Genomic DNA, 25,932 nt, shown 5'->3' with positions numbered 1-25,932 from the left:
TTCTTTAAGTTTTGCTGTTGAGAAGTGAGGCCATTCTTTTTTTTTTTTCTTTTAAGTAATCTTTTTTTTTTTTTTTTCCTTTTCTTTTTTTCTTTCCCCCTATCTGGAAGCTTTTAGGATTTTCTTTTTGTCCTCAGTCTTCTGAAATTTTATAGTGATGTGCCTTGGAATAGATCTCTTTCCTTTTTGCTGGGAAGTAATGGGCCCTTTCTCTCTGGAGACTCCTGTCCTTCAGTACTGAAAAATGTTGTTCAGTTCTTCCTCTGATGGTTCTCTACCTCTGTTCTTTTACCCAAAACACCTGTTATTTGAATATTGGACCCACTGAATTAATTTTCTAAAATTTTTTTTGCCTTTGCTCTTTTCTATTTACTTGCTTTTTTCTCCCTACGTTCGGACTGTGTCAGCTCTGTTTCCCAACTCTGCTATTAAGTTTTTATTTTTGTGATCATACTTTTAATTTCGGAGAGCTTTTTCTTTTTCTCTACGGTTCTTTCTTCATTATAGCATTCTGTTCTAGTTTTGTGGATTCATTATCTTCTCTTACCTCTCTAAGGATATTAATGGTTGAATTTTTTTGTGAAATTTTTATCAGGTCACGTCATATGTATTTCCTCCAAATTTCTTTATCTGGTTTCTTTATTTTCATCTTTGTCTTTTCATGTTAGAGGCTGTGTCAGGTGTCTGGTGTCTTCTCGTCCGTAGGAGCAGGATATTATAAAGGTTAATTAGAACCTGTCTGTTTGGTGGGATTTGTGAACTGTGACTGTCACTCTAAGCTGAACTGGCTGGGCTGTTCCACCGGGGACCTCCCAGAATCAGAATCATTCTTTTGTTTTCATCTTAACTGGTCAGATTGCCCAGGAAGAGCCTTCCAGGCTTTGGCCTAAAGGGTACAGGCTGGCTGACTGAGTGGGAGAGGAGGACTGCGCATCTGGACACTCAGTGTATAAACTTTCACCTTTTCCCCGGATTCTACTGTGGTTCCCTCATCTCAGCTGTTCCTGATGTCCTCTAGACAAGAGACCTTTTGTTTTTAACTTCACTGAATAATAAACCTTAGACCTTCTGCTGTAGTCAGGGAGGGCCAGTTACCAGCTTGGTGGGGGGACTTGGGAGGTCGAGCTGCCTCCCCCCTGCCCACATACCACCCAAACTATTTAAAGTGTGTAAGTCAGTGGGGTTTTTGGTTTGGTTTGGTATAGTCACAGGTTTTGAAACCATCATTACAATAAATTTTAGAACATTTTTGTCATCCCAAAAAGAAATCCCATACCCATTAGCACTCACTCCCCATTTTCACCCTAAAACCTCCAGCCCTAGGCAGCCTTTGACCTGCTTTCCACCTCTGTGAATTTGTCTCATGTAGACATTTCATTTCATATAAATGGAGTCTGTCTTGACTGGCCTCTTTCACTTAGCATGATGTTTCCAAGGTCATCCATGTTGTGTGTGTCAGTGCTTTCTTTTTACAGCTGAGTCACACTCCATTGTATGGCTCTATGCTAATTTATCCATTCATCGTTTTGTGGGCATTCAGGTTGTTTCCACTTTTCTCTGTTATGACTAATACTACTACAAACATTTACGTGCAAGTTTTTGTATGGACACGTGTTGTCATTTCTCTTGGGTGTATCCTAGAGTGGAATGGCCGCATCATATGGGGTCTTTGTGCTTCACCTTTTGAAGAACTGTCAGACCGTTTCCAAAGTGGCCGCACCATTTTGCATTGCCACCACTAGCATATGAGGGTTCTGATTTCTGCACATCCTCGCCAACATCTATTATCTTTTTGGTTATAGTCAACTGCTTCTGTAATATAGGTTCATCCCGTCCTCCTCTTTTAGCCCTACCTTGGTTCTCCTTCACGACTGACCTGTGCCCCAAATTCCTTAGCCTTTTCAGGATTCTTTGGTGGAAAGCATTGCATCTTAGCTTTTCTAGTGCTTGCACAGGGTTCGGTTTCTTGGGTCTGTGGGGTCAGTGACCGTCTTGGTGTGGAACTCAGGGGCCCCCCAGATCTGCGTCTTAGTCTTGGTCTGTCTACTCATAAGCTGTGAGACCTGGGGTCGGGTTAGGTACCTGTCCGGAGCCTTAGTTTTCTCATCTGTAAAGCAGAAGCATAATGAAGGGAAAGTACCTGACATATGGGAGGTATTAACTAAATATTAGTTCTCTTATTTTCCCCACACATGGTGGCTATTCAAAAAGAAAAAGATTAACTCTTTCCTTCAGGAATTCATGAGCTGGTAGTAGAGATAGACACAGGTATAACTCTAATCTACTTAATTTCCGGCAACTATTGAGTATCTACGACATGCCGTAAATGTACTGGCTGCTGAGTGTACAACACGGCAAGTTTCCTGTTTTCAAATGGCGTTCTGTCTGGCGGCATGAAAACCAGGAACTGGAATATGGGGCAGACGGAGGAAGGTGCTGTCAGATGGACACAAAGGGAGTGTAGGGAAGGAGAGGTAAATTCCAACCATAGGGCGTCACATACTTGGTCCTCAGGTTGATTGGAGCCCCTCCACGTGAACTCACTGAGCTTGTCACATCCACAGGCCTTCAGTACCATAAAGACAGTCTGGGATGCACTTAGCTTGGGTCTCGGTGTGAGGAAAAGGTTTTGAGAACATAATACAACACTGCACGTCACTTCAGGCTTATTTGTCGTCCTCAAGCCCTCAAGGTCAACTGTTGAAAACATCGAGTAAAACAAAGTTAAACAAGTTTTTGTCTCTTTCTATTAGCACTTCTCAGATCTCTCATAGTTGAGAAACCACTATGACTTGCCAAGAAAGGGATATAGTATGCCGTGTTTCCCAATTCTCTTCTTCCCTCCAAAGGAAAAACATTAAGAAGACTCATTTAACATACTTCTCTGTGAGACCTTCCCTTATCATCCGAGTGCGATGTGATCTGTGATACTTTACTTGTACCCCTCAGAGCTCTTGATTTTCTAGTTGTCGAGTTGGACGAGACAAAACTTTGTATTGTTTTAGTAGGCATTATAAGAGTTCCTGATCCTTTTGGCATGAGGCTTAAGACAAGAACCAGGAGATCCTCGAGACTTATTAGAGGTCACCTGGAAGGCCTTTGTTTTCTTGAACCCCTAATGGGTTTGAGTATGTTAATTTGGAGACAGAGCTGAATTGATTTAATAACAAAAATATGAGACATTTAAAGTTCCCAGGGAAAATTCAGGAAGGAGACAGGAGTCAGTCAGACTAAATGCTGCATGGGAAAAAGATCAGAGAGGAAAAAGAAAACAAACAAACAAACTAATGGTAGGCCTGCTGAAAAGAAGCTTTGGGGGAGAACAGAAATGTCTAACGGGAAATTTTAAGCTGTTTGCTATCAGGGGTGCAGCTTAAATCACTCTTTTGTTTCCACTGTGAGATCCTCAGTGATGCCTCCTTGGTTCACAATGTCCATGTGTGAGGAGAGCCTTCTGCAGGTATGGTGTGGCGGATGAGGGGCTGGAGCTGGCAGGGAAGGCTGACATCTCGGTGGCATCATTACCCGTGTTCCTGTTTCATCAACTCCACTAGGATATAAGCATGTATTTATTGAATGAATGAATAAATAAATGCATGGATTTCTAAGCAGAAGCCCCAGATAAGCGTTTCTCATTAATTGAGACTAGACCAAGCTTCTCAGCCGTTAATATGATGAGATTACTTAGTAAAGCTGGCCCAGAAGAGCTTAATGTGTATTTGTGGAAATAACCAGTCACCGAGTGACTGAGAAAGGTGCTATTCTCTGGGTTGTAAACATGTTCTTCCATGTAGGAAGAACTAAAACACCAATCTTTGACATAAGACTGCTTTAATTATGAAGACCTGGCCTTCTAGATTCCAACCAAGATCTCTTCCCTGTTCTCTGGATAAGGAAACAATGATAAAATACAGAGATATCATACTTCTTTCTCTGCTGGAAGTAATTGCTCTCTCACTAGTGTATTCATAGCATTTCATAACACGCTAGTGCGCCAACGTCCACCGCATTGTATTAGAGACGTCATACCTCTTGGGTTTTTCTATGACATTTCAAGGTTCAGATAGATCCAGGTCCTGCATCCCATTTGGGGTCTGAAAAAGATGATCACAGAGATTTATTTTCCCCCCTTGAAAGCCTGTCAGCTTCTTGAGGGAAGGGACCACGTCTCGCTCATTTCTGAAGCCCCACTGCCTGGCAGTGTCTGGTCCATAGTGTGTGCCAGATAAATGCTTTTGAACTGAGTCACATGCAGAAGAGAGCTGAGCACTGGTGCGTCATGGTGGCCAGCTCAAGGATAATTGATTTGGGCTCCCTGGAAAGGCCTAGTCTCGACACCTTTACGTGTCATCAGAAGTTGCATGAGAAATCACCAGACCCACACCTGGCAGAACTGTAAAATAGGTTCTTTATCAATGTGATAAAAAATCACATTGCCTTTGTCTTGGGGGAAGGGGGTGGATTCAGACCTTTTGGTGGAAAGCTTTGCTGACCTATTTTTTTGTTGTTTCCAGAATGGCCTACATTTAGGAATTTCCAGAATAAGGCTGTTTTTTGAAATGTATTTACTGGGAAACCATCTGTTGGTCCCAGTTATCCAATGGAATGGGAGTGGGGAAGGATTTGGTTGTCACCGTAGAAGTCGTGCTGGGCTCCTGTGATACCCCATTTAGGGGAAGACATGACCCTGGAGCCTGGCATCTGAGCGGGAGAGGTTTAGGCTCAGCTATGTGAAGATAATAGAACCCTTTGGACAGCTGGTTAGCCAGTCATCATTCAACAAAATTTATTTCGCCCCTGCTTTGTGGCAGGCACCATTCTAGGCACAGGGGACTCATTCATGAAACAAAACAGAAAATGTGTGTGCTCACAGAATGCACGATCACACCACACACACACACACACACACACGAATAAGGATGGCAGCAGAGAGTAATATGAAAATAGGGTGGTGTGACAGGGATGGCCAGGTCGTGGTCCAGAAAGACATCTCAGTGATGTCACACTTCAGCTGAGACCTGAATTAGAAGGAGTCTCCTCAAGAATGGGAGGAAGAGCATTGCAGCCAGAGGGAACAGCCAGTGTGGGGACCCTGTGGTCTTTCCCAGCAAGTGTGGCATGTTCCAGGAACGGAAGGACACATGTGGGCAGGGGGAGGATGGAGCAGGTGGAGATTGCAGCCGTTGAACCCCTCTCGGACCCGTACTGCTGGGCCTCGCCAGGGTTAACACGGTGTCTTTTCTTCTCCTGCAGACGACTTTGCCGAGGAGGAGGAGGTGCAGTCCTTCGGTTACAAGAGGTTTGGTGAGTTCTGGCAAAGCTCTCTTCCTTCTGCACGCTTGACCTGAGATGCGGTAACAGGCCGTCACTGGACCTTTGGCGCACACGGATATGTGTGGTTCTGAGGCCCAGTGTTGGTTGGAAATTGGGTTTCTGTGTAACAGGTGGATGATTTCTCATAACACGGAGGGTAATGGAACAGGAGCTGTGCCCGGGCACGGGAAGCAATGGGACACTCATGGGGTTCACGGAATACAAACCAGATGGCTTAATAGACAAAACAATGGGAAAGGTAAATCTGTGACAGGACAGGAGGAATCATACACAAGATTTCTCTAGTTTGATATTTAGGAAACATCTTTGCCCTCTTTTCTCAAGTCTCACTTCTATAACTTAGAGGATAAGTGAGAGGAAGACTTTCTCCAGGAGCCCAGCTAGACACCGGTACCCTGTGGTAGGTTGGATAGTGGCCCCCGGAGAGATCCACGTCCTAATCCCTGGAACTTGCCTGTTACCTTATATGGCAAAAGGTGCTTTGCAGATATGATTAAATGGAAGATCTTGAGATGGGGAGATTATCCAGGGCCATCTGGGTGGGCTCTAAGCTTGATCAGAGTGTCCTCGTAAGAGGGAGGGAGAGGGATATTAAATGACTGAGAGGAGAAGGTGGTGGGCTGGTTGAAGCGGACTGGAGTGATGTGCTCCGAAGGTGGAGGAAGGGGCCACGAGCCAAGGAATACAGGTGGTCACTAGAAGCTGAAAAAGGCAAGGAAATGGATTTTCTGGTCAGAGCCTCCGGAGGGAGCACAGCCCTGCCAGCATCTTGATTTCAGCCAACTGGAGTTGATTTCAGACTTCTGGCTGCTCAAACTGTGAGAGGAGAGAGTTGAGTTGTTAAGCCCCCAAGTGTGTGGAGATCCGTTACGGCAGCCGTAGGGAATGGAAACACGGTCCTCTGTCCCCGAGGCCACTGCACACGACCATGCTTGTCATTCTCTGCAGTGTGGTTTTGCACTGCTGGTGAACACTGCAGCGTTCCAAAGGCTGTTCAAGGGGACTGGGGTTTTTCCGGCCAGCTTGTTTCTGTGCCTTGGCAAGAGGAAACAAAGAAGGATGGAAGAGAGAAGAATGAGTGAGTGAGTGAGTGTGTGTGTGTGTGTGTGTGTGTGTGAGAGAGAGAGAGAGAATGTAAAAGAGAATCAATCTACTTCCTATTGCTTAAAAAAACAAAAAACAAAACAAAAAAAACCCTCCTGGCTGGACTTTGATTAAAGTTAACAGTCCCCAGCTGCTCTGGCTCCCTCATCGCTTTAACATTCTTCTGTCTGGATATACACTTCTACATTTCTTTCTGTGAAAAAGGAGGGCTTCACAGTGGGAATGCGGTGGCATCAGGCTGACAGCGCCTCCGGTCGTGTGCTGGCCGAGGTGCTCAGTACTTCACTCCCCCCCCCCCCCACTGTTCTTCACCTGCACGTTCCGTATTTCGGAATTAGTGTCCCGTGCTGTTCTGCTGGGCCGGGGTGGGCTCACTGGTGGTAGCAAGCGTGAAGACGAACCCGGGAATTATAAAGGGAAGGGAAACAGAACAGACAAAAATGAAAAGGTAGAAACAGAGGAAAAAAACTTGTCAAAAGAAGGCAAGATCAACGTTGGCATGCCTATTTTGGAAATCAGTAGGTTTCAAATATTTATTTGGAAATCAGTAGGTTTCAAATATTTATTTGGACATTAGTAGACATATGAAGAACCGTGAGAAAAGGTTTCTTTAAGAAAAGTGACCTTGAGAGAACTTTTATTTAAAATTTCATGACCATGTAACTAGCTGCGTGGGTGGGGATTTGATGAAAATACACACAAATAATAAATTGCTGAAAGATTTCATTTGTGGTGGTTGAATTATGTGTGGAAATCGCAAACCCATGACTTAGAGGACACATGATAACACCTTGCCAGTACTGGAGAGCGTGCGCGGAGAGGCAGGGCCAGAATGAGAGCAGGTGGCACAAGTAGACAGTGGGATGAAATTAACGTGGGACATCTTGGAAAAGGCTGTGAGAGAGGTGTCCCGGTGTTGAGCGTTCTTGGATTCAGCTTTTAGGCAAAGTGATGGATATCCCCCATAGGGGTGGAGTAGGATTGTAGAGATGGAAGAGCCTTTGAGATGATTGAAAGCAGACTTTAATAGGTAAGGAAGGTGAGGCCCAGGTAGATTAAGTCCTTGCCCAACCCAGTTAGGTAGGGCTGTGGGTGGGTGCTGTGTCTTCTACCCCTCAGGCAAGTATAGTCTTGGGGAAGGGTCCCACAATAGGGTTGAGGTGATTTTTCAACTTCTGTGTCCTAGAAGGGTCGCTGCAGTTCTAGAACCCTAAAGTGGGCTGCTGGCCCCACCGTGGAGCCTCATCGTTTCTGTAAGCCCTAGGACTCTGGATGTGGTTTTATTGAAGGTAAATGAGTGTTCAGTTCCTAAGAAGTAGCCGAAGCTGGTCACTGAATGCAGCAGAACCCAAGAACCCATTGCTGCAGGTACGGTTAAACTGTAACCATTACAGGGGGGTAAAGTTGGTGTCAGGTAGTGTGGGTGAGAGGCATCCAGAGACAGGACAGCCCTGTGGGAGCTGCCCCTACTTACACTTGTGACTTGAAACCAGTCACTTAAACTCCGTGAGCCTTAGATGCTGCGTCTGCCCAGTGGGCAGAGTGACACCTGCCAAGGGAGGTAGGTCACCTCACAGGCCTGTGGTAAGACTAAGAGACCAGGCGGTCAAGTGCTTCGAAAGTACATCGCTATAGAAGCAAAGGTGCTATTATCCCACTCCTGAGATGAGGGGCTGTTATCACTCTCTGGACATTTTCGTACAGCCACTGCCAAATACCAAAGCGTGACAGGTCTGAAACGTCATTCCTGAAGAGATGTAAAGGTATGGTTTACTTTTCAACGTGGTAATATTGTCGGCTTTTATTTTTACGAAAGTAGACTTGGTAACATACAGGGTTTAGTTGTTATGTAATTTTAGCTATGTCTTTTTTAGAATTTACATAACTGAATTTAGTCTACAGGTGGACCAGGGGTTCATTATTCACAGGGCAAAGGGGCCGCTCACTGTTCCAGCAAATCGTTGCCTGGTGGCTTGTTTCCAAAGGTATTTATAGATCTTCAGAAGCATTTGCTACATGAAGTCAAGACTGTTTACATAATAGTATTGCGCTTTTTCTAATTTGATACAAAAAAACAATACAGACCAAGATGGGTGATCTTCTCCAGGAATCTAGTGTGGCATGGTTATTTTAGGACAGCCATCCCTTGTTTATTTGGGGATTCATTATTGCATTTCGGTCTCAAGCAGGTCTTCTGTTTTTCTTCAGTCTATTTATATGTCATGCTTGTTAGCCCCTTTCCCAGAATTCCAGACAGGTGTCTGGGGGAGAGACAGACTTAAATCTGATGGGTTTGCCACTTATTTGCTTCTCTGACAGAAGCTTCAGTGAGGGGAAGCTTTGAAAGGTTAATGAAGGAAGCATATTCAAGCTTTAATCAGGCTCTCCGGGCCAGCATTTCTTGGTCTCTGTAGGCAGAGCTAATTAATTTGGGATGTAACTATAGTTACGATTTGGCAGAGTTCATTCTCTGGAACACCAGGCACCTGTACATTAATTTGTACTTTCTATAGATAGAATACAATATATACTACAGTGATATTTTTCTACATACTTCTCAGTTACTGTTTTTTTTTTTTCAAAACTATCACATATGGCTCTAGTATCCTTTATTATAGTTAGCAGAAAAGGAAGGAGAAATCGTTCATATTATAAGGGGTAAATATAAATTTATAAATTTTGGAATTTGTGGTAAGTTGATCCAAGAATGTCTTCTAAAACCTTCTGATTAGTCATATGATTAGCATGAATGCATTCAAGTTTTGTTTTCTTAAATTTTTCTTCATTAAAATGATAGAGAGTAGAAGCAATGAAGAATGTCATTTCCGTTCCAAGGGATAAGTGCATCAGAATTCCATAGGCGAAGGGGAGACGTGTGGGAAGAAGGGTGCGTTCCGGAACATGTGTAGAAATGATCATAGCAAATCCAGCTCACATTGGTGCATCACATTTATCTTTCCAAAGGACAAACGTATTTTTCCTTCACAACAGCTCCATGAGGACAGCAGGCTTGGTGTTATCTTTCCTGTTTCTTGGCTACTTTTTATCTCTCCTGACGGCTGGGGGCAGTGGTTAGGCGTATGGGCACTAGAACCAGGTGTATGGGTTTGGATCTGAGTCCCCAAACTCCCCAACTGTGTGATGTCAGATGCATTGTGAAGTCTGCTTCCTCACTTGTAAAGTTTGGGTCCTAAGAGGCCAGCTCTATGAAGTTGTTGGGAATTAAATGGGATGCTAGTTTCATTAGCAAAGTGCCCTGCACACTGTGAGCCTCCCATAAGTGTTGACCATTATTCTAATATTGAGTTCCTTCTTGGGCCTTCTGGTCCTGCTGTGTGAACATAGAGCCTAGGATTTAGTAGGCTCCTGGAACCTTCTGATTTCCAGCAGCCTCATGAATTCTTGCTCTATCCTACCTCTTGCTTTACTGCTAAAAACTATGAGAGGCGAGAAGACCTAGGGACAGCAGCTCTGTGCCCCAGTACCCTGGTGGGTGGTGTGGGTGTCTAATGGCGAACACCATGCCCGATGTCTCGGGCCCTCCCTCTAGAGCCTGCTTTGTCTCCTTTCTATGCTGGGGCAGAAGGGCGCCTAGACCAACTTTGTTTCTTTGGTCGCATTGGGTTGTCTTGAGTTATATTTGGAATCTGATCTGGTATAAAAATAGGATGTCCAAAGCTGGAATGGTGGAGGAGCAAGAGATCCGTGGCTCCGCCTGTGAAAATCATGGGTAGATTTAAGGGTTGCAAGTGACCAACTGGGAGCAGCTGGAAACGTCCGTTGTTTGTATTTGACAAAACTGACAAAATTGCTTCCTTGGGGCTCAGCTACGGGGAGCATTAATAGTGATGGGAGAAAAAGATCTGAAAAATTGCAAACTGGGAAACAGTAACAAAAAGTTCAAGGAAACATTCTCAAGTCTTTTATAAAAACTAAGTGGGAAAATTCTGAGAGAACTACTGAAAAATGATTTAGGGGTTACAGTCCCAAAAGGGGTATCAGATGCCTTTTCCTAAGTGTGTGCACCAGAGTGTGCCCTTGAATGGTTTTGTTCACCTGCAACTTCACAGGCCTCCTTATACCAGTAGCTTCAAACACACTGTGCTTTTTCTTTCCCCATTCTTCCCTTGAGTGATCGTTTCAGATTAGCGAGAATATCTGAACAGTGCTGGACACGTGGAAGCAGCCTGCGAAATCTGTATGGCATAGAGGCCAGCCCTGCTCCAAAGCGGCCCCCACCCTACTCCTTACCTGCACCTTCCTCCAAACCCGTCCTCCAAAGATAGACGCAAAACCTCAGTGCCTCCTGTTAAATCAATGAGCAGTTTCTAGGCAAGAGTTTTAGAGGACCTAAGTGTCTAAAAGTGTGAAAGACCACGCAGACTTCTGAAAAAGCACGACACGTATATGCTCAAACAGCCAGAAAGCAGAGTTCTGTCCGAGGTACATGGTGAGTTTCTGCTTTCAGTGCAGAGGATTGAAAGAGTTTACCAAGAGGATGCCAGACTATCTTTGGGGAGCTGCTTAAGATAAACACTTGGATGCCTCAACTTCTCATTGTTTGGGCTTAGGGACCAGGCTGCCTGTCTCTCCTCTCCCAGGACTCTTCTAGAAGCCTGGCTTCATGTTTGGGTTTGGAGACGGCCCCGCTTTGAAGTCATCCGCCTCCAACAGCAAAGGAGGGATCCCCACATCCATCTCACCAGGGCTTTTCGAGACTGACGCCAGCGGAGCTCACCCCTTTCCCTGATAAGAATGCCAGGAATTTCCATCATTTCCTGTGGGGAGTGATTAAATAAGCTCAGCATGGGGCTGGCCTTTAGACAGCACCTTTTCCAAGCATCTCTGAATGGAAATGGTATAGGGTCAGGCAAAGAACTGACCCTGGGCAGAGAGACAAGTTAGGGCAGGAAACCAGTCTGGGTATCCCTGTGGGATTCCTTGGAAATGTTCAAGCCATTTGCATCACTTACTGGCAAGGTTTTCTTTATGTGGCTTTGTAAATCCTAATGACGTTGATATTTCTGATTGTAGAAGAACTTGGTGTCAAATGGCTTGTGGAGAAGTAGACACAAGGTGATTCTCAGTCAGAATCACCTCGAAGGGGGGGGAGTGCCTGGGTGGCTCAGTCGGTTAAGCGTCTGCCTTCAGCTCAGGTCATGATGCCTTCAGCTCAGGTCATGATCCCATCGTCCTGGGATCGAGCCCCACAATGGGCTCTCTGCTCAGTGGGGAGCCTGCTTCTCCCTCTGCAGCTGCCCCTGCTTGTGCTCGCTCTCTCTCTCTCAAGTAAATAAATAAATAAATAAGAATCACCTTGAAGGGGATTTGTAGAGCTCCCTTGGCCCCTCTACGCTCTGCTTCCAGTCAAGCAGGTGGGGTTCCTGAGACCTGAGAAAGGGAGTTCGGTGGCCGTCACTTTCTTTTAAATAATCTAAGCAGATTTCCTAATTTTTATCATTGGAGATAATATTCACGACTCTCTTGCCAATAGTGTTTGTCCAGGTTTTCACTTCTGCTCCCATCAGGAGCTCAGTGGTTAGGCCAGGTCCTCCCTGCCTAGTCTTTCTTGCTCATCAGTAAAAAAAAAAAAATTGTTCCACATGGTGTTCCCATGTGATTCTGATTTTTTTTTTTTTAAAAACCATTTTCACATAACAGAAACCAGTAAGAATTGTTTCTCGGATATCTACTATGAGCGAGGCAGTTTCCCACTCATTAGTTCATTTAATTCTCTCAGAAGTGCTTCGAGGTGGGAATTACCTGCAGTTTGCAAGTGACGCCTGTGGCCCATGAGGCGGAGTGGTATGGCCAACATTTGAGTTCAAGCTGACTTCATTCCCCACTGATCTTTCCACTCCATCCAAGGCTGAGAAGTACACAGAGACGTCCATTCTCAGTGCATCTCAAGATTTTGGTGGGAAAACAAACAATCACAGGTGTCTGTGGATTCAGTCAGTAGCTGTTTATACCCGGACTTATGTTTCATAATTCCTAGTTTGTACAGATTGAATACTTGAGCCAGTATTTTTCAACCATTTTAAGTAGAATTCCTTCTCACCCCTTCCTGGTTTGTATTCACTTCTGAATCCTGGTAAGAGTGTGGGGAGGGAGAATGATTTGTTTTTCCTACAATTGGGTTGAAGCTGAATGTGGTTTGTTTTTATTTTTAGAAAAACCAAGGGAAAAAAATCTACTCAGCCATTTTTCTGTTCAGACAGCATGAAGGCGTTAGGCTGTTTCCAGTGCTTGGTTGTTAGGGGCAGGGTGGGAAAGAGTGAATCCTTTTGGTAGCAGCTGCAAGTAACTTAAAACAGACGAACTCTGAAACTTTCCTTGAAAGGCTTGAGTTGTTCATTTGGAGGCCCCCTGGGAAAGGGAACGATGTCTGAGAGTCATGGGTTTTGAGGGAAGACACGGTCCTCAGCACTGTTGTGAAAAGAGCGGCTCTTTTCCTCCCTCACGGTCCCTGCTGGTGCCCTTGCCCTTCAGGACACCGGCTGGTCTCTAGACTCTGACAGTCTGGTTCACGTGCTGGCTTTGCGCCTTACCAGCAAATCATCCAAACTCTCTAAGCATCACCTTGCTCATCTGTGAAATGGGAATAGCAAGAAAACCTTCCTTGCAGGACATATGAATTATAAAATTTATAAGTAATATATAAGAGGGGCCAGGTATATAGCAGGTCTGCACTGAACTGTGGCTGCCATTAAACTGTTGATAACTCTCCCTTCCCTTCTCTTCCCTTCCCTTCCCTTCCCTCTCTCCTTCCCCTTCCCTTCCCTCTCCCCTCCCTCTCCCCCTTCCCTTCCCCTTGCTCCTCCTCCTCCCTTCACCCTTCCCTTCCCCCTGCCCGTCCCCCTGCCTTTCCTCTTCCCTTCCCCCTCCCCTTCCCCCTCCCTTTCCCTCTTCTCTTCCCTCTCCCCTTCCCCTTTTCCTTCCCCCTTCCCTCCCCCTCCCCCACACCAGCATCCCATTGCCTCAGCTCTCCCTTTGTGAGGCCTGATAGGCCTCACGCTCTCTGATCCTTCTCACCTCTGCCCTCCCTCCATCAAAACCTCACTGCCCGCACTCCTATGCACCAGTGCCGTAACTTTGTTCAGGAATATCAAAGGAGTCGATTTTCTTGCAGGTGTTTTTAAAAATAATGAAAGACTTGGTGGCCACCAGCAAAGAATGTATTTTAAGGAAAGTAACACTCGCTGGGGGGCTAAGAGCACCTTTCGTGGAGGGCATGCCATAGCATCTCCTGGCTGAGAGAATGTCCTCTGAGTTTAATTTCCAGCTTTGCCACTTTGTGGAGAGATAGCCTTGGGCAGGTTGACCCACAGGGCCTCACTGTCCTCATCAAAAGATAGGAGTAATTCCAGTATCTCCCTGTAGGGGAGTCGTGAGAACTGAGTGAATTAATACTCAGAGCAGTGCCTCGCAGGTAAAGGGAACCACATGAAAGTGTATATTGTGGAAAGTGCCAGGAATGGTCACAAGCTGGCTGCAGCACTTCCAGGTGGGTGAAAAAGTCTTTGCTTTCAGTGTCTTTTTGGAAGCAAGGAAACGATGCCAGGCCTTTAGTAGACTCCCTGTCACATGTCATTGGCCAACGTTGAGTCGCTGTCTTTTCCTAAATCTGTTATGGACAAAGGAATGGGCTGGCTCTGGTTGGCTTGGGCTAATCATTGGGGTAGGATGTAATTACTCCAACCACTATTATTATGTGTAACTCAGTATCCATAATATCTAATATCCTATTATAAATATATAATTTGGTTACATTTATAATTTAATGTTAATTTAGATGATGATTATTAGTAAATAACAATATGATTTAATTGTAATCTGATCCATTATTACTTACCCTTTGTTCCACTTACAAAATTGTCATGTTTTATATAACACATGAAAAAATTCGGTTTATTCACAAAGTAATTACAAGTTTACTTTTAAGTGATTTATAATTTTGTGATAAACGAGCTACAAGGTGCTGAACTCTGAAGAATACAGCTCTCATATTGTATTCTCAGTGAATACAACTCTTGCCACAGGAAACATTGTGAAATTGGTGTCCTGTTCTGAGTCATAACTATAAACACTCTGTGTTTCTTCCGATGTTTTTCATTTTTATCCTTTTTATAAGTTTTTGAAAGCTGACATTTGGCCCTGATTGAAACAAGCTTCTCTTTTCATATGCTGGTTTAGTTTGTGTGTGTGTGTGTGTGTGTGTGTGTGTCTATTTGGTACAAATATTTCCATGCACAGATCAATTTCTTTCACACACTGAGAAGATGAAGTACTCGAGACTTGTCAGGAAAACAGGAGAGTGGAATTAGAAGTCTGCAAAAGCTCTGGCAGAAATTTAGACTACATTCTTAATCCAAATGCCTAAGGATGCCTCGGTTCTCTGATATCTGACGTAGCCTTTCTGTCACATTCTTCTTGTTCTGCGAAGCAGGAAAATGCATATGTAAAATTACTGTTGACATTTTAGACCGAGTCTTCAACCTGAGCTCAGGCATTCAAAGCAGTGTAAATGAGAGAGAAGCATTCTCTTCCCCTTTGGGCTTTATTTCATTTTGTACTTGTAAGAGGAAATCCCCACGAGAGCTCCTGTTTAGTACTTGACTGGGGCCATATGATGAGGAGTGTGAAGAGATAGTGATGGCTGTACCTCCCATTTTACGTAGAGGTCTTACCGTTGAATTGTTTTTGAAATAATTGAGAGGGGTTGGGAATACTTCTCATTCTGACGAACATTCACTGACTGACCTCCACGGGCTGTGAATTGCAGTACAAAGGTGAATGAAACAAGGTCCTTTTCCTGACTATTCATCATCATCAACGTTTATAATTCATTTTTTTTCAATTTCTCAGAAAATAAGTATCATAATCCTTATGAAAACAAAAAATGCTTTAAAAAAATCTGCATACTGGTAATGGCCTAGTTCATAAGCCTCCTCAGAGGGTCCCCCAAAGACTCATAAAGTAACGGTGGACTAGAGAGCTGCCATTTTGTGATGGAAATGATATGAACTGGGCGTCGGAGATTCGTGAATAAATTCTGCAAGTGGGAGTGAAAAAAGAGTAAAACAGTTCGGAAATGGGGGTGGGGGTGGAGGGGGTTGTCCCTTGGCCCAGAGAAAAGGTGACTGAAGCATTAATGAGAGTTTGGGGAAGAGATTCAGACAAGGAAGATGGGCCTGACACAGTACTCTTTTCTTACAAAATGTATGCACTTTGTGAGATTTACTGAGAAATTGAAGCAAGCAAGATTCATGGGAAAATGTCATTCTTAGTCAATGCAACATGAAAATGATGTGACATTTATTAACTATCCATAATGTGTTGGGCATCATGCACCGTAAAGCAGGGAGACATAGGATTTGCCTTTGGGAATTTCAAATTTAATGAGAAGCAGACAGAGCTTTCCAACACGGGCACATTTGCATAAAAGAAAAATATCAGCCAACCCTACAAATTGTTTCCCCACCCACCAGCAGAATTTCAAAAGGCACAATAGAGGGCACCACATGCCAGATGGAATGTGAGCCGCCTCTTCTTTCTGTCTCCAGTGTTGTTGTAAGTTCAGTATTGGCAAAACTTCAGTGGTTTCCGGATAAGGTTGGGACTCTCCTTTACACGCACCCCTTCCCGTCTGTGTGAGTGAAGAAGGCATGTACAGAGTCCCTTTCCTTTGCCCCACAGAAAGGGTTCAGGATGAGGTGTAAGAATCTGTTTGATATAAGCCCGTGAAAGAAGGTTGGAAGGTAATTTCCGCCTCCATATGGTGTACACACCATTGATCACAGCTGTTTCTAAACTGTTGCCACGTGAATCCACGCTGCTTGGCAAAAGCAGCTATGTTCGTTTAAAATGCAGTTCACAAAGTGTGTAACAAAATAATTTGGCTTGGAAGCCTTCACTATTTGTTGCACTTTTGATAGACCAAAATCTACCTCCTATAAACAGTGAAGACTGTGAATAAGGATTTCAGGGAGCCCACGTGACCTTAAATTCCTAAATTGACACCACTAAGCCTTCATTTGCTTTTTATGGAAAGAAGGATGACAAACTACCTGTGTTCCAGGGGCATTCTGGGGATTATTTCACGTAAGTGATGTACTTAGCAAAACGCCTGACACTTAGGAGGTATTCCACAAATGCTCATTGCTAATCAAAAGAGAAAGACGGATAGAAAATTAGATTTTTTGAAAATTACTGAGGTCAGTACTTCATTTGAGCTCTCCCACCCTCCCTCTTCCTCCTCCTCTCTGTCGGCATAGGCACACCCCCCTACCTGTGTGTGTGCACATGTCTGGGTATTTGAAAAGATCTGAATTGGAAGAATGTAGTCTTTACAATTTCAGAATTGTAGTCTTTTTTTTTTTTTTTCGTATTAACTGTGTGAATTTTGCAAAATGATGTAAACTTTCTAGGTCTTAAGCTCTTCTGCAAAATGAAGAGGTTAGAGCAGGTGATTTTGAGGACTTCTTTAGGCCATGCAGTATTACAGGTTTGTATCTATAATGTCATCCAAAGCTCTGTTCTACCCCTACATTTGATTTTAAATACATGACATTATTTTTTACTTTTACTTCAATTCAGAGTAACTATTTTTGTACCCTCACTTTAGGTATATTTTCCCAGTTCTCTGATACAAAAGTTAGTTGGCAAAAATTGGCAGATGGAAAACTTTCTTCTCAGTTTTGTTCCAAATATTAGTGATCTCATGATTATTGGTTTCCCATTTGGTTATATGTTCCTTTCATGTAACTTTAGAGCTATTGAAGCATATTTTAGGCTTACGTGTTTTGAACTCACTTTATCCTAGATATCTATGCTCAGTCATGGAATATTCTGGTCCCTCCCAGCTTCATAAATCAGTGGGTAATTATTCAAATACACATGTCTGCAAATTTAATAAAAAGCATAACATTTCCATTAATAATCCCAAGAAAACTTGCAGTTTCTCTCAATTCAGTGATCTGTTTATATTTATCATATTATGAAATTTTTCTTCTCGTGTTAATGAAAGACACATTGCATGAAAACATAAATCCACTAGTTATCAGCAAAGGAAAAAAAATCATGTTAGCCATGCTCCTTATTGAGAAGATAGCCTCACTGGGAGCTATGACTTTCTTACCTTCTTGGGTTAATGATGAAGTATTAGAATCTACCAAAAAAAAAAAAAAAGTACTGGGTGGTCTTCTATGCTTTGGGGGCTATTTTCCTTCCTCTGAGATTGCGGTTATGGAAAGTGGGAATGCTTATATTTTAAAAGCTTATGAGGTAGTCCTTTCCCAGCTGGGACATGATTAAATTAATGCCTTCCCCCTCTGCCTCTTTGTATATAGTTAATCTCACTTTTAAAATTGGGAATAAGTCAGCATTTAGGATGAAGGGAAGAAGAAAACAAAAAAGAGTATTAACTTTTATTTCCATTTTAATTATAAATACTTAGAAAAGGTAGATTCTAATAAATTGAAAGTCTTTGTTGCCTTTGCTGAGCACTTGGGTGGATTTGGGTATACCCACAGTTGGGGAGAGCTGAAGAATGTGAAGTTCCGGGGTGCTACAGGATGGACAAGGAGGGGAAAGACGCAGGCCTGGGGAGAACTGGAGGTAACAGTGTGCTGCAGGCTTTGGCATTGGGGGTATGTGGTGATCCTATTTAGTCCTCAAGGGCAGGGATTACAGGCAGAAGGGAGTGAGCAAATGCCTGCATCCTTGTAATTCCTTTTTTTAAGTGTATTTTTTTTCTTAGCCATGGTGTAAGTTCAGTGAGGACAGAGATAGTGTCTGTTTTGTTCGTTACTGTACCTAGGACAGTTCCTCAGCTCAACAAATATTTGAGAAAGGAAGAGTAAGATATTTTGTATACTTAATGACGTGCGTGGTACTCAGGGTGTTGTCTTAAATCTTCCCGGAGCTCATGATCTGGCGGACCTCTCCCCGAAGGCGCCTCTGTATGGACAAAGAACATTTTCTAAAGTTGAATTCAGAGCAGGCGGAGGCCGAGACCCCATATCAAAGAGTCAGTTACAGCACAGACTCAGATCCAGGAGACGTACAAGACAACAGTGGCTGAATCTGAGAAGGGAGAAGACAAATTTGAACCGATGTTGGGGAGGAAGAGGTCAGAGAGTGTCAGTGTCAGAGGGAGAAGGCTGAGTGAAGCAAGGACCTGCCCCAAAGCACCTGAAAATCTCTCAGGTAGGACCAGATGTCTGTTTGCTTCTTCAGAAAGACCCAGGGAGGGTCCTTTTGACTCCTCTGAATTTACTTTATTTCTATTAAACTTAAAGAAGATTGCAGAGCTCTTGTGAAGTACAGATTCACCGGAAAGTGTTTCAGAAAGGATGGGGCTCCTAGCCCCCTGCACTTTAGGGTGCGATGTTTAATCAGATTGCTTTCTTCTTAAAATCTCACTCAAGTCCTGGAAGCTGTTGTTTGTAAGAGATTCATCTTTCAGAGATACGAAAGGTGCAAGGAGCTTTGGATTGAAGGCACCTAGGATTGGGAAAGAAGAGTGTCCAGATGGGGCGCAGGTGAGACAGGGTCATCTTTAAGGGGGCTTGAGGGAGAATGTAATCTGAAGAGAAGCTGCCTTTAGATGAGCTCCCGAGAGTCACAGTGGTCTCCAAAGCCCTGCTTTGCAGAGCCCCAGGGTGAGCGGGCTGCCCTGGGCCCTGGGGCTGATGCCCCCTCTGCATGCTGTGGGTGGGGCGGGGGGGGGGGACTCCTCAACCAAGTCCTGGGAAAAGGGTTAGCTTACACTAGGAGTAGGAAGTTTGGCATGAGTCTTGGGCCCTCCGTGAGAGCTCATGGGATAAAATCCTAGAATATCTATTATGTACCTATTACATCCTACCCCTGTGCTAGGATCTGGGATTGTATTACAGAGACATGGCATCAGTATTTATGGTCCTTATGGTCTAACGGGGAGGAGAAAAAAATCAACATAGTCATGCTATAGTTTGAAAGATATTTGCAAGGAAATAGAGGATAGATAGAGGACGGAGATTCTGAAGTTACTAATTCTGCAGGGGGTGGGGGAGGAATGTGTGATCACAGAAAGGAATGGAGAAGGACGATTTTTTTAAGGGGAGGGGCATTCACATGAGGAAGTCCCTACGCAGTCAGTGGGAGAGCCTCAAGGCAGAGACAGAATGAAGATGTCCCAAGACAATCAAGGGGCATTAAATACCTGTCTTTGTTGAGGCAATGGACTGGGGCCTGCACCTGCAGGGAAACACACGTACACCCACAAGCAGCCGTGCCGCCCCACCTCTGGAATCCAGTATCCAGTGATTGTTGTTCAATGCGGTGGGTGTCGCTTAGGCTCCTAGTAGGTGCTAGGTGCCCTGGAGGATTCAGAATAAGAAGTCTTGGTCCCTGCAGTCAGGAGATTACAGGCAAGTTGAGAAGGCAGAAGTTACTCACAGGTAATAATAGCAAACAATGCAAGTGACTGTATCAGTAGCTATCTGAGGTGAAGGTGAGTCCGGAGGAAATCGGGAAAGAAGGAATGCTGTTGCAGCCGTCCGGGGCTCTGAGCGAGGAGAGGCAGGAAGCTAGCTCAGGGCACATGTGGGGACGGGAAAAAAGGTGCCCAGAGAGGGGAACAGTCTTCCTGTCCAGAGCTGGGGTTGCACTTGGGGTGCGGTGGGGGTGTGTATGGAGCCAGGCTAGGGAGCCAAAAACCAGGCAGAAGAATTTAGACTTGATTCGGTTAAAATAACCCATCTCTAAGGGGTGCCCACGTGGCTTAGTCAGTTAAGCATCTGGCTGCTGATTTCAGCTCGGGTCCTGGATTGAGCCCCATGTTGCTCTCTATGCTTAGCGCGGAATTGGCTTGAGACTCTCTCCCTCTCCCTCTGCCCCTCCCGATTGTGCTCGCTGGGTCACTCTCTCTCTGAAATAAATAAATAAATCTTAAAAAAAACAAAAACGAAAAAAACCCTGTCTCTGAAAGTGTTTTAACAGAGCAGTCTGTGTAGGAAATGGGGTATTGAGGAGTATTGGGAATGACTGATGGGATGTTACCCGGCAGTGTTAAACCGAAAGAAGTGAGGGGCGGGGAGGGGATCGGAGCTGTAGCTGTCACCAGTGAATAGGCTGATAATGTACATGTGACACTGGGAATGAAGTGAGAGAGACGCTGTAATCTGTGACTCCAAGATGTCTGCTGACTCTTACTGCAGTCCCTGATAGCATCTGGCACCGAGGCTCAGAGGTCCGCAAGGGAGGTGGCCGCATAGCACAGCCCCCGCCAGCACAGCAGAGGAATCCGGTTTCCAAAATGAGCTTTTCATTGCATTGAGACAATTAGGCAACTAATTATTTTTCTTTGTGTGTGGTTTATGACTTTCTTGATTTGAATAGATCTTTTGGTTTGGTGTTATTGCCAGATGTTAAATGCAATCACGTATAGTCAGGTACAAATAATAAGCACTTTTTACTAAGCAGCTGTTACTTCACGGTGTGCCAGTGTGGTCTTGGAACTTGGTTTGGGGGGGAGGGGAAGACAAAATAACAACAAACCAAGCCTGAAACAAAACAGGGTAAGAGAAGTATGAAAGGAGCAATCCGTGAAGATAGTACCCTGCCACGGGTAAGTAAATCGCTTTCCGGAAGCCTTGGAAGCTCATTTTGGAAACCCCAGCCTGAGGGTGAGGAGTGAGGGCTGGGCTGCCTAGGATGACAGCGGGATTGCAGGAGTGAGAGCCTTTTGCTTCTGCAGAACCTGCCACCGGACCCTCAAACTCCCCCTCGTGGAAAGAGCCGGCTCTTTCATGGCTGCCCAGGAAGTCTTCGGTCTGAGATACCGCACTTTGCTTCTCTTACTACACTCTGGAAGGGAGAAATTAACCTGGAGCGGCTCACTTTGCTGCCTTTAAATAAAAGAATCACACTTCCACGTTTCAACCATTGTTTGTATTGCTAGCATGCGTCTGTATCCATAGATGTGTGGTCACCTGCACAGCCTTGCGTGAGCACTTGATAAAATGTGTGTGGTGTGCAGGGGCCTCAGACATCAGGTGGTAGTCTTCTTTCATTTTTTGGGTTTTTTTAAATAATAGCTTTATTGAGATATTCACATATCAAACAACTCAGTGATTTAAAGTATGCAGTTGGATAATTTTTAGTGTGTTCAGTTGTGCAATGATCACCATAATCAATTTTAGAATATTTTCATCACCCCAGAAAGAAAACTTGTACCTATTAGCCATCACTCCCCATTTCCCTCCAACTCCCTTTACCCCCTCGAAACCCTAAGCTACTTTCTGACTCTGTGGATTTTCCTGTCCTGGATGTTTCATATAAATGGAACCATATAACATGTGGTCTTTCTCTCTGGCTTATTTCACTAAGCATGATGTCTTTGGGTTCCATCTGCATTGTCGTGCGTGTCAGTGCTCCCTTCCTGTTTATTGCCGAATAATATTCTGGTGTGTGTATCTACCATATGTCTTCATTCATTGTTTGATGGGCATTTCGCTTGTTTCTGCTTTTTGGCTATTGTGAATGATGCTGTGGACAGTATGTGCGAGTTTTTGGTGTGGATGTGTGTTTTCACCACTCTTGGGTAGGTGCCTAGGAGAGCAGTTGCTGAGTCATATTTATGCAATTCTGTTTAACCTTCTGAGGAACTGCCAGACTCTGTTCCAAAGTGGCTGCACCACTCCTTCATTATTGAGTGTCCTTACTTCCTTTACCCCAAAAAGGGAAGAAAAAAACCATCTTGAATTAATTTCCTTTAGCACAGTGGTGATTTATGTTAACTAGAGGACAGACCTGAAATGATCTGAGAACGGTTTTAGGTACAGTGTTTTATTTACATCTCAGTATCTATACATTCCAGTACACTTCAGTTTCCCACCACGTGGAGAGGAAGACCTGGTTCACGTTCCTGTTCTCCTTTCCCTAAGTTGAAGTGCAGGACGGTGCTATATTGGAGCTTGCCAGGGTGGAAGCCAGGAGCTGTGTGTGGCTACTGAGCCCTCGAAAATGTTTCTAGTCCAAATTGAGAAATGCTGTGAGTCTAAAACCCACCTGGATTTGGAGGACTTAATATGAACAAAAGAATGTAAAATATAATTTTTATGTTAATTACATGTTGAAATGATAGTATTTGGGATCTGTTGGACTGAATAAAATATAGTGTTAAAAATAACTTCACCTGTTTCTTTTTACTTTTTTTAATGTGGCTACTAGAAAATTTTAAATTACATATGTGGTTTTTATTATATTTCTATTGGATAGGGCTGTTATATACTATTTTTAAGGCTTTGTTTTTTTTGAACTACCGGGAAAGAAAAAAATTAAATATCCTTTGGGTAGATTCAGATTATCAGCAAGTCGGGGTTTTTTTGGTGTTTTCTTTTGTTTGTTTGTTTTACTGAAGAAAGATGAGGAATCAGTTTGCCCCTTGACTGAGAATAGTGAGTCAGCTTTCAGCAGAAGGGCCCTGACCAATCAACCGACCTTCCCTCAGAATTAATTCATCACCTAACCAGCAAACTAAGAAAAAGCCTTCACAAATAGAAACATGACCATGAAGACATTAAAACAAAGTCCTGTGATAATTGAATATAACTCCTTCACTGATTCTCCCAGTAATGTGCTGACCCTCTCTGTTGTGGAACCCAGGAGAGTTGTTGGGGGCATTGCAGGCCAAGAAAGGAAAGAGGATGGTATATATGTGGCCAACTATTGGGGAAACGTTGGGGGAGGTTGGTCTTTTAACTAATGTGTGTGGATACGACTTCATTATGAATAGAGTTGGCCCTGTGCTTCTCACCTGCCTTTTTTTGTTGAAGGTCAGTTTTCAGATTACCAGGAAAGCTATGTTGAAGGCATAACATACTTGGCAGCCCTTTTCTGTAAAACACACATGATGTACTGGTGTTTTTAATCTCAAATATCTGGACATAAGATTACCACTGGTGGTTTCATGATTCAAAACAGAGAACAGACCTATATTTTGGCAACATCCCCAGGTAACATAATTTAGCTTGACTCCAGACCTTAAGACAGATAAATTCCTGAATTCTACTCCAATGGGAAGAACACTTCTTCCCCTTTGGCTGAGGCTTTCGCTGATGCGTAAAGTGAAACTTGGGGCAGTGTTGGGGGAATGGATTCAAAAGGTGAGACGAAGTCCATAAAACCTTAGGGCATATAGTAAATGAAGAATCCTGATCTCTCCTGTGGCCCATCCCAGGTGACCATGGAAAAAGAAGAATAAAAATAGGTGGGAGCCAGTCAGGATTTTACTCTTGGATGACAGCAGGGGGATTCCACGTGTGTGTAAATGATGTCTCTTGTCAAAAACGTTCTTAACTGTCTTACTGATGTTGTTTCCTTGAGCCTCCCTGCCAAATCAAAATAGCTGAGTCTATTTTCTTCTTTCTGTTGATGAGTTCTTAAGTGAAGGTTTGGCAGGTTAATCAATCATCACTCATCACTTGTCCACTTTGAAGGAAGAACCTCAGGGCAGTCCCCTTGGGAAGTACTGGGAGGTCATTATGGTTCACTGAAAAACAGGATAATTAAGAGAGAGACAGTGATCCAGTAAACTACTTTGTATGTTGAACGCATGAGTTTTGTTAGATTTCCTGGTTGATTTTAGGGCCAACTTTAGAAGCAGTGATCTCCCTTTGAGAAGCTCCTCAGCATCCATTTCTCTCCTGTACTGTCTTACCTCATAGCTGAGAGGCATGGGAGAGTCAGGAAATTGCATCCTGGCCCTGGCTCCACTTCCATGAAGCTTCTGGAAGGTGGAAAAAAGACTAAACTGCGGCGTCCTAGCACATAGGCAATACTTGTTGCCCTAGGTGTGCAGAGGAAGCTGGTTTGGGATCTCCTGACATGGACCTGGCCTTAGCAGAGTTTTAAGGTGGACAAAACTATCGAAATGCCCCTCTTATGTATGCTCAGGTTTCATATACTGCATGCTGGCCTGTCTCTTCCAGGCATCCAGCCCTTTCATCCCTTCAGGTTCCCCCAGTGAGAAAAGCTGTCTGATTTATGGTTTCATTTATAAATTCATCCCGCACATATGTACCAGGCACTGCATGCTCACTTTTCCAGGTGGCCTTTCATTCAAAAGGAGACCTTGGTGATAGGGCCCTGTGTAACTCCAAAGAACATGCAAAAAATGACCTTCCAGACTTAGAGCAAATTGATAGGGCAGAATCACTTTTGTTGGCACCCTTCACATCTTAAGAATTTCTCTGCCCGCACCTAAGTCCCTAATCCACCTAGGCTCCTCATTAGAATCTGGGTGATCCAACTCTATCCACCAGTTATTTCGCTTGCAAGTAGGAACTCTCTGAGTCCCCACTGTTGGAAGTGAGAACTCCCAGGTGCCGTGGTGGAGCAGAGAGGAAACTGGGAGAGATAGCTTCATCGAGAAAAGAGAAGTCTTAGGGAGTAATCATATGGGGAGAGAATCTGTGCTCATAAATTCTTCAGACAGGAACATAGATGAGAGAAGTCCAAAATAGGGAGGGGCTTTTTACAGGTGGAACTGCCCAACAGTGGTCCCGGCCACTCACAATTACCAGCCCTCCATCCTGAACTGCCTCCCATTCGTAGAAGTGAAGGCTTGCCTTTGGAATGTCAGTCTGTGCCATCAGGAATAGCCCTCTGCTGATGCCTGTGGCTGCAGAAGGGGCCAGCCCCGATACTTCCGGCAGCCTCTCCCTTCTCTCGCTCCCCCCTCACATCTTCTCAGTTGTTGGAATAAGTCTGCAAGCTCAGGTGGAGAAAGAAGAATTGCTCTAAATTGCCAGAAATCTGTGTCTGTTCAAACACGAAACTCAGTTCAGTAGCAGTTAAAATGATCATTGCTTTTTTAACACGAGAAACAATCTGTCCTCAGCAGGATGTTGCAAGGGTAAATTAGGAAATTACTGATCGAGTTTTTGGTCTTAACAGGGTCCTCTGAGAGCATTCTTAAAAATTACTCGTTTTATAGATAAGGAAACTTAAGAGTAAAATAACTGCAAGTGAGACCAAAAAAAAAAAAAAATCACAAGTGAGCTGAACGTTTTTCTCTTTTTCCAACTCTTGGGCTTGGGGTTTATTGAACATCTGCAGCCCTTCTCTTGCGTGAACTCTTTCCTGGCACGGTACGGCTGGTCCCTTTGCTACAGAGAAAATGCGGTACCTTTGGCCTGCCACATCTTTATGCAGCCTTAGACATATTTATGTAACTCAGTCGGAAGAATTTAAAAAGATAAATTTCCAATTCTGCAAACTTACTGTAACTTTTGAAAAATGACCTATATCCTGCCTGTAAGATATGCCATCCCCTTAATCATGAGCCCTGAACAGTCAAGGATCCCGTTTTTGTTGGCAGCGATGTTGAGAAGTGCTGAATGAAGAAGGCTTGTTTTCATTCTACCCCACTTGGTACGGAGTGCTGAGAATAACAAGGAGGAAGCAGCTGAGAGACGCCACAACCATTGGGACCAGCAGGATCTCCGC

At 44.0% G+C, this 25,932-nt stretch overlaps 1 protein-coding gene across 1 annotated transcript in view; it reads left to right on the top strand.

The window, feature by feature from the left end:
* The window catches only part of COLEC12 (collectin subfamily member 12), a 185,866-nt gene that overhangs the window by 9,439 nt on the left and 150,495 nt on the right, over positions 1–25,932 (top strand). Inside the window, exon 2 of the mRNA XM_045781968.2 lies at positions 5,254–5,304. Within this exon, the coding sequence (XP_045637924.1) occupies positions 5,254–5,304 (51 nt within the window). The remainder of the gene's footprint in view (positions 1–5,253; positions 5,305–25,932) is intronic.

The sequence above is a fragment of the Ursus americanus genome, chromosome 19 (assembly GCF_024610735.1).
Source record: "Ursus americanus isolate L20-20 chromosome 19, mUrsAme1.1.p, whole genome shotgun sequence".
NCBI classification, from domain to species: domain Eukaryota; kingdom Metazoa; phylum Chordata; class Mammalia; order Carnivora; family Ursidae; genus Ursus; species Ursus americanus.
This window is presented reverse-complemented; position numbering and strand designations above follow the sequence as displayed.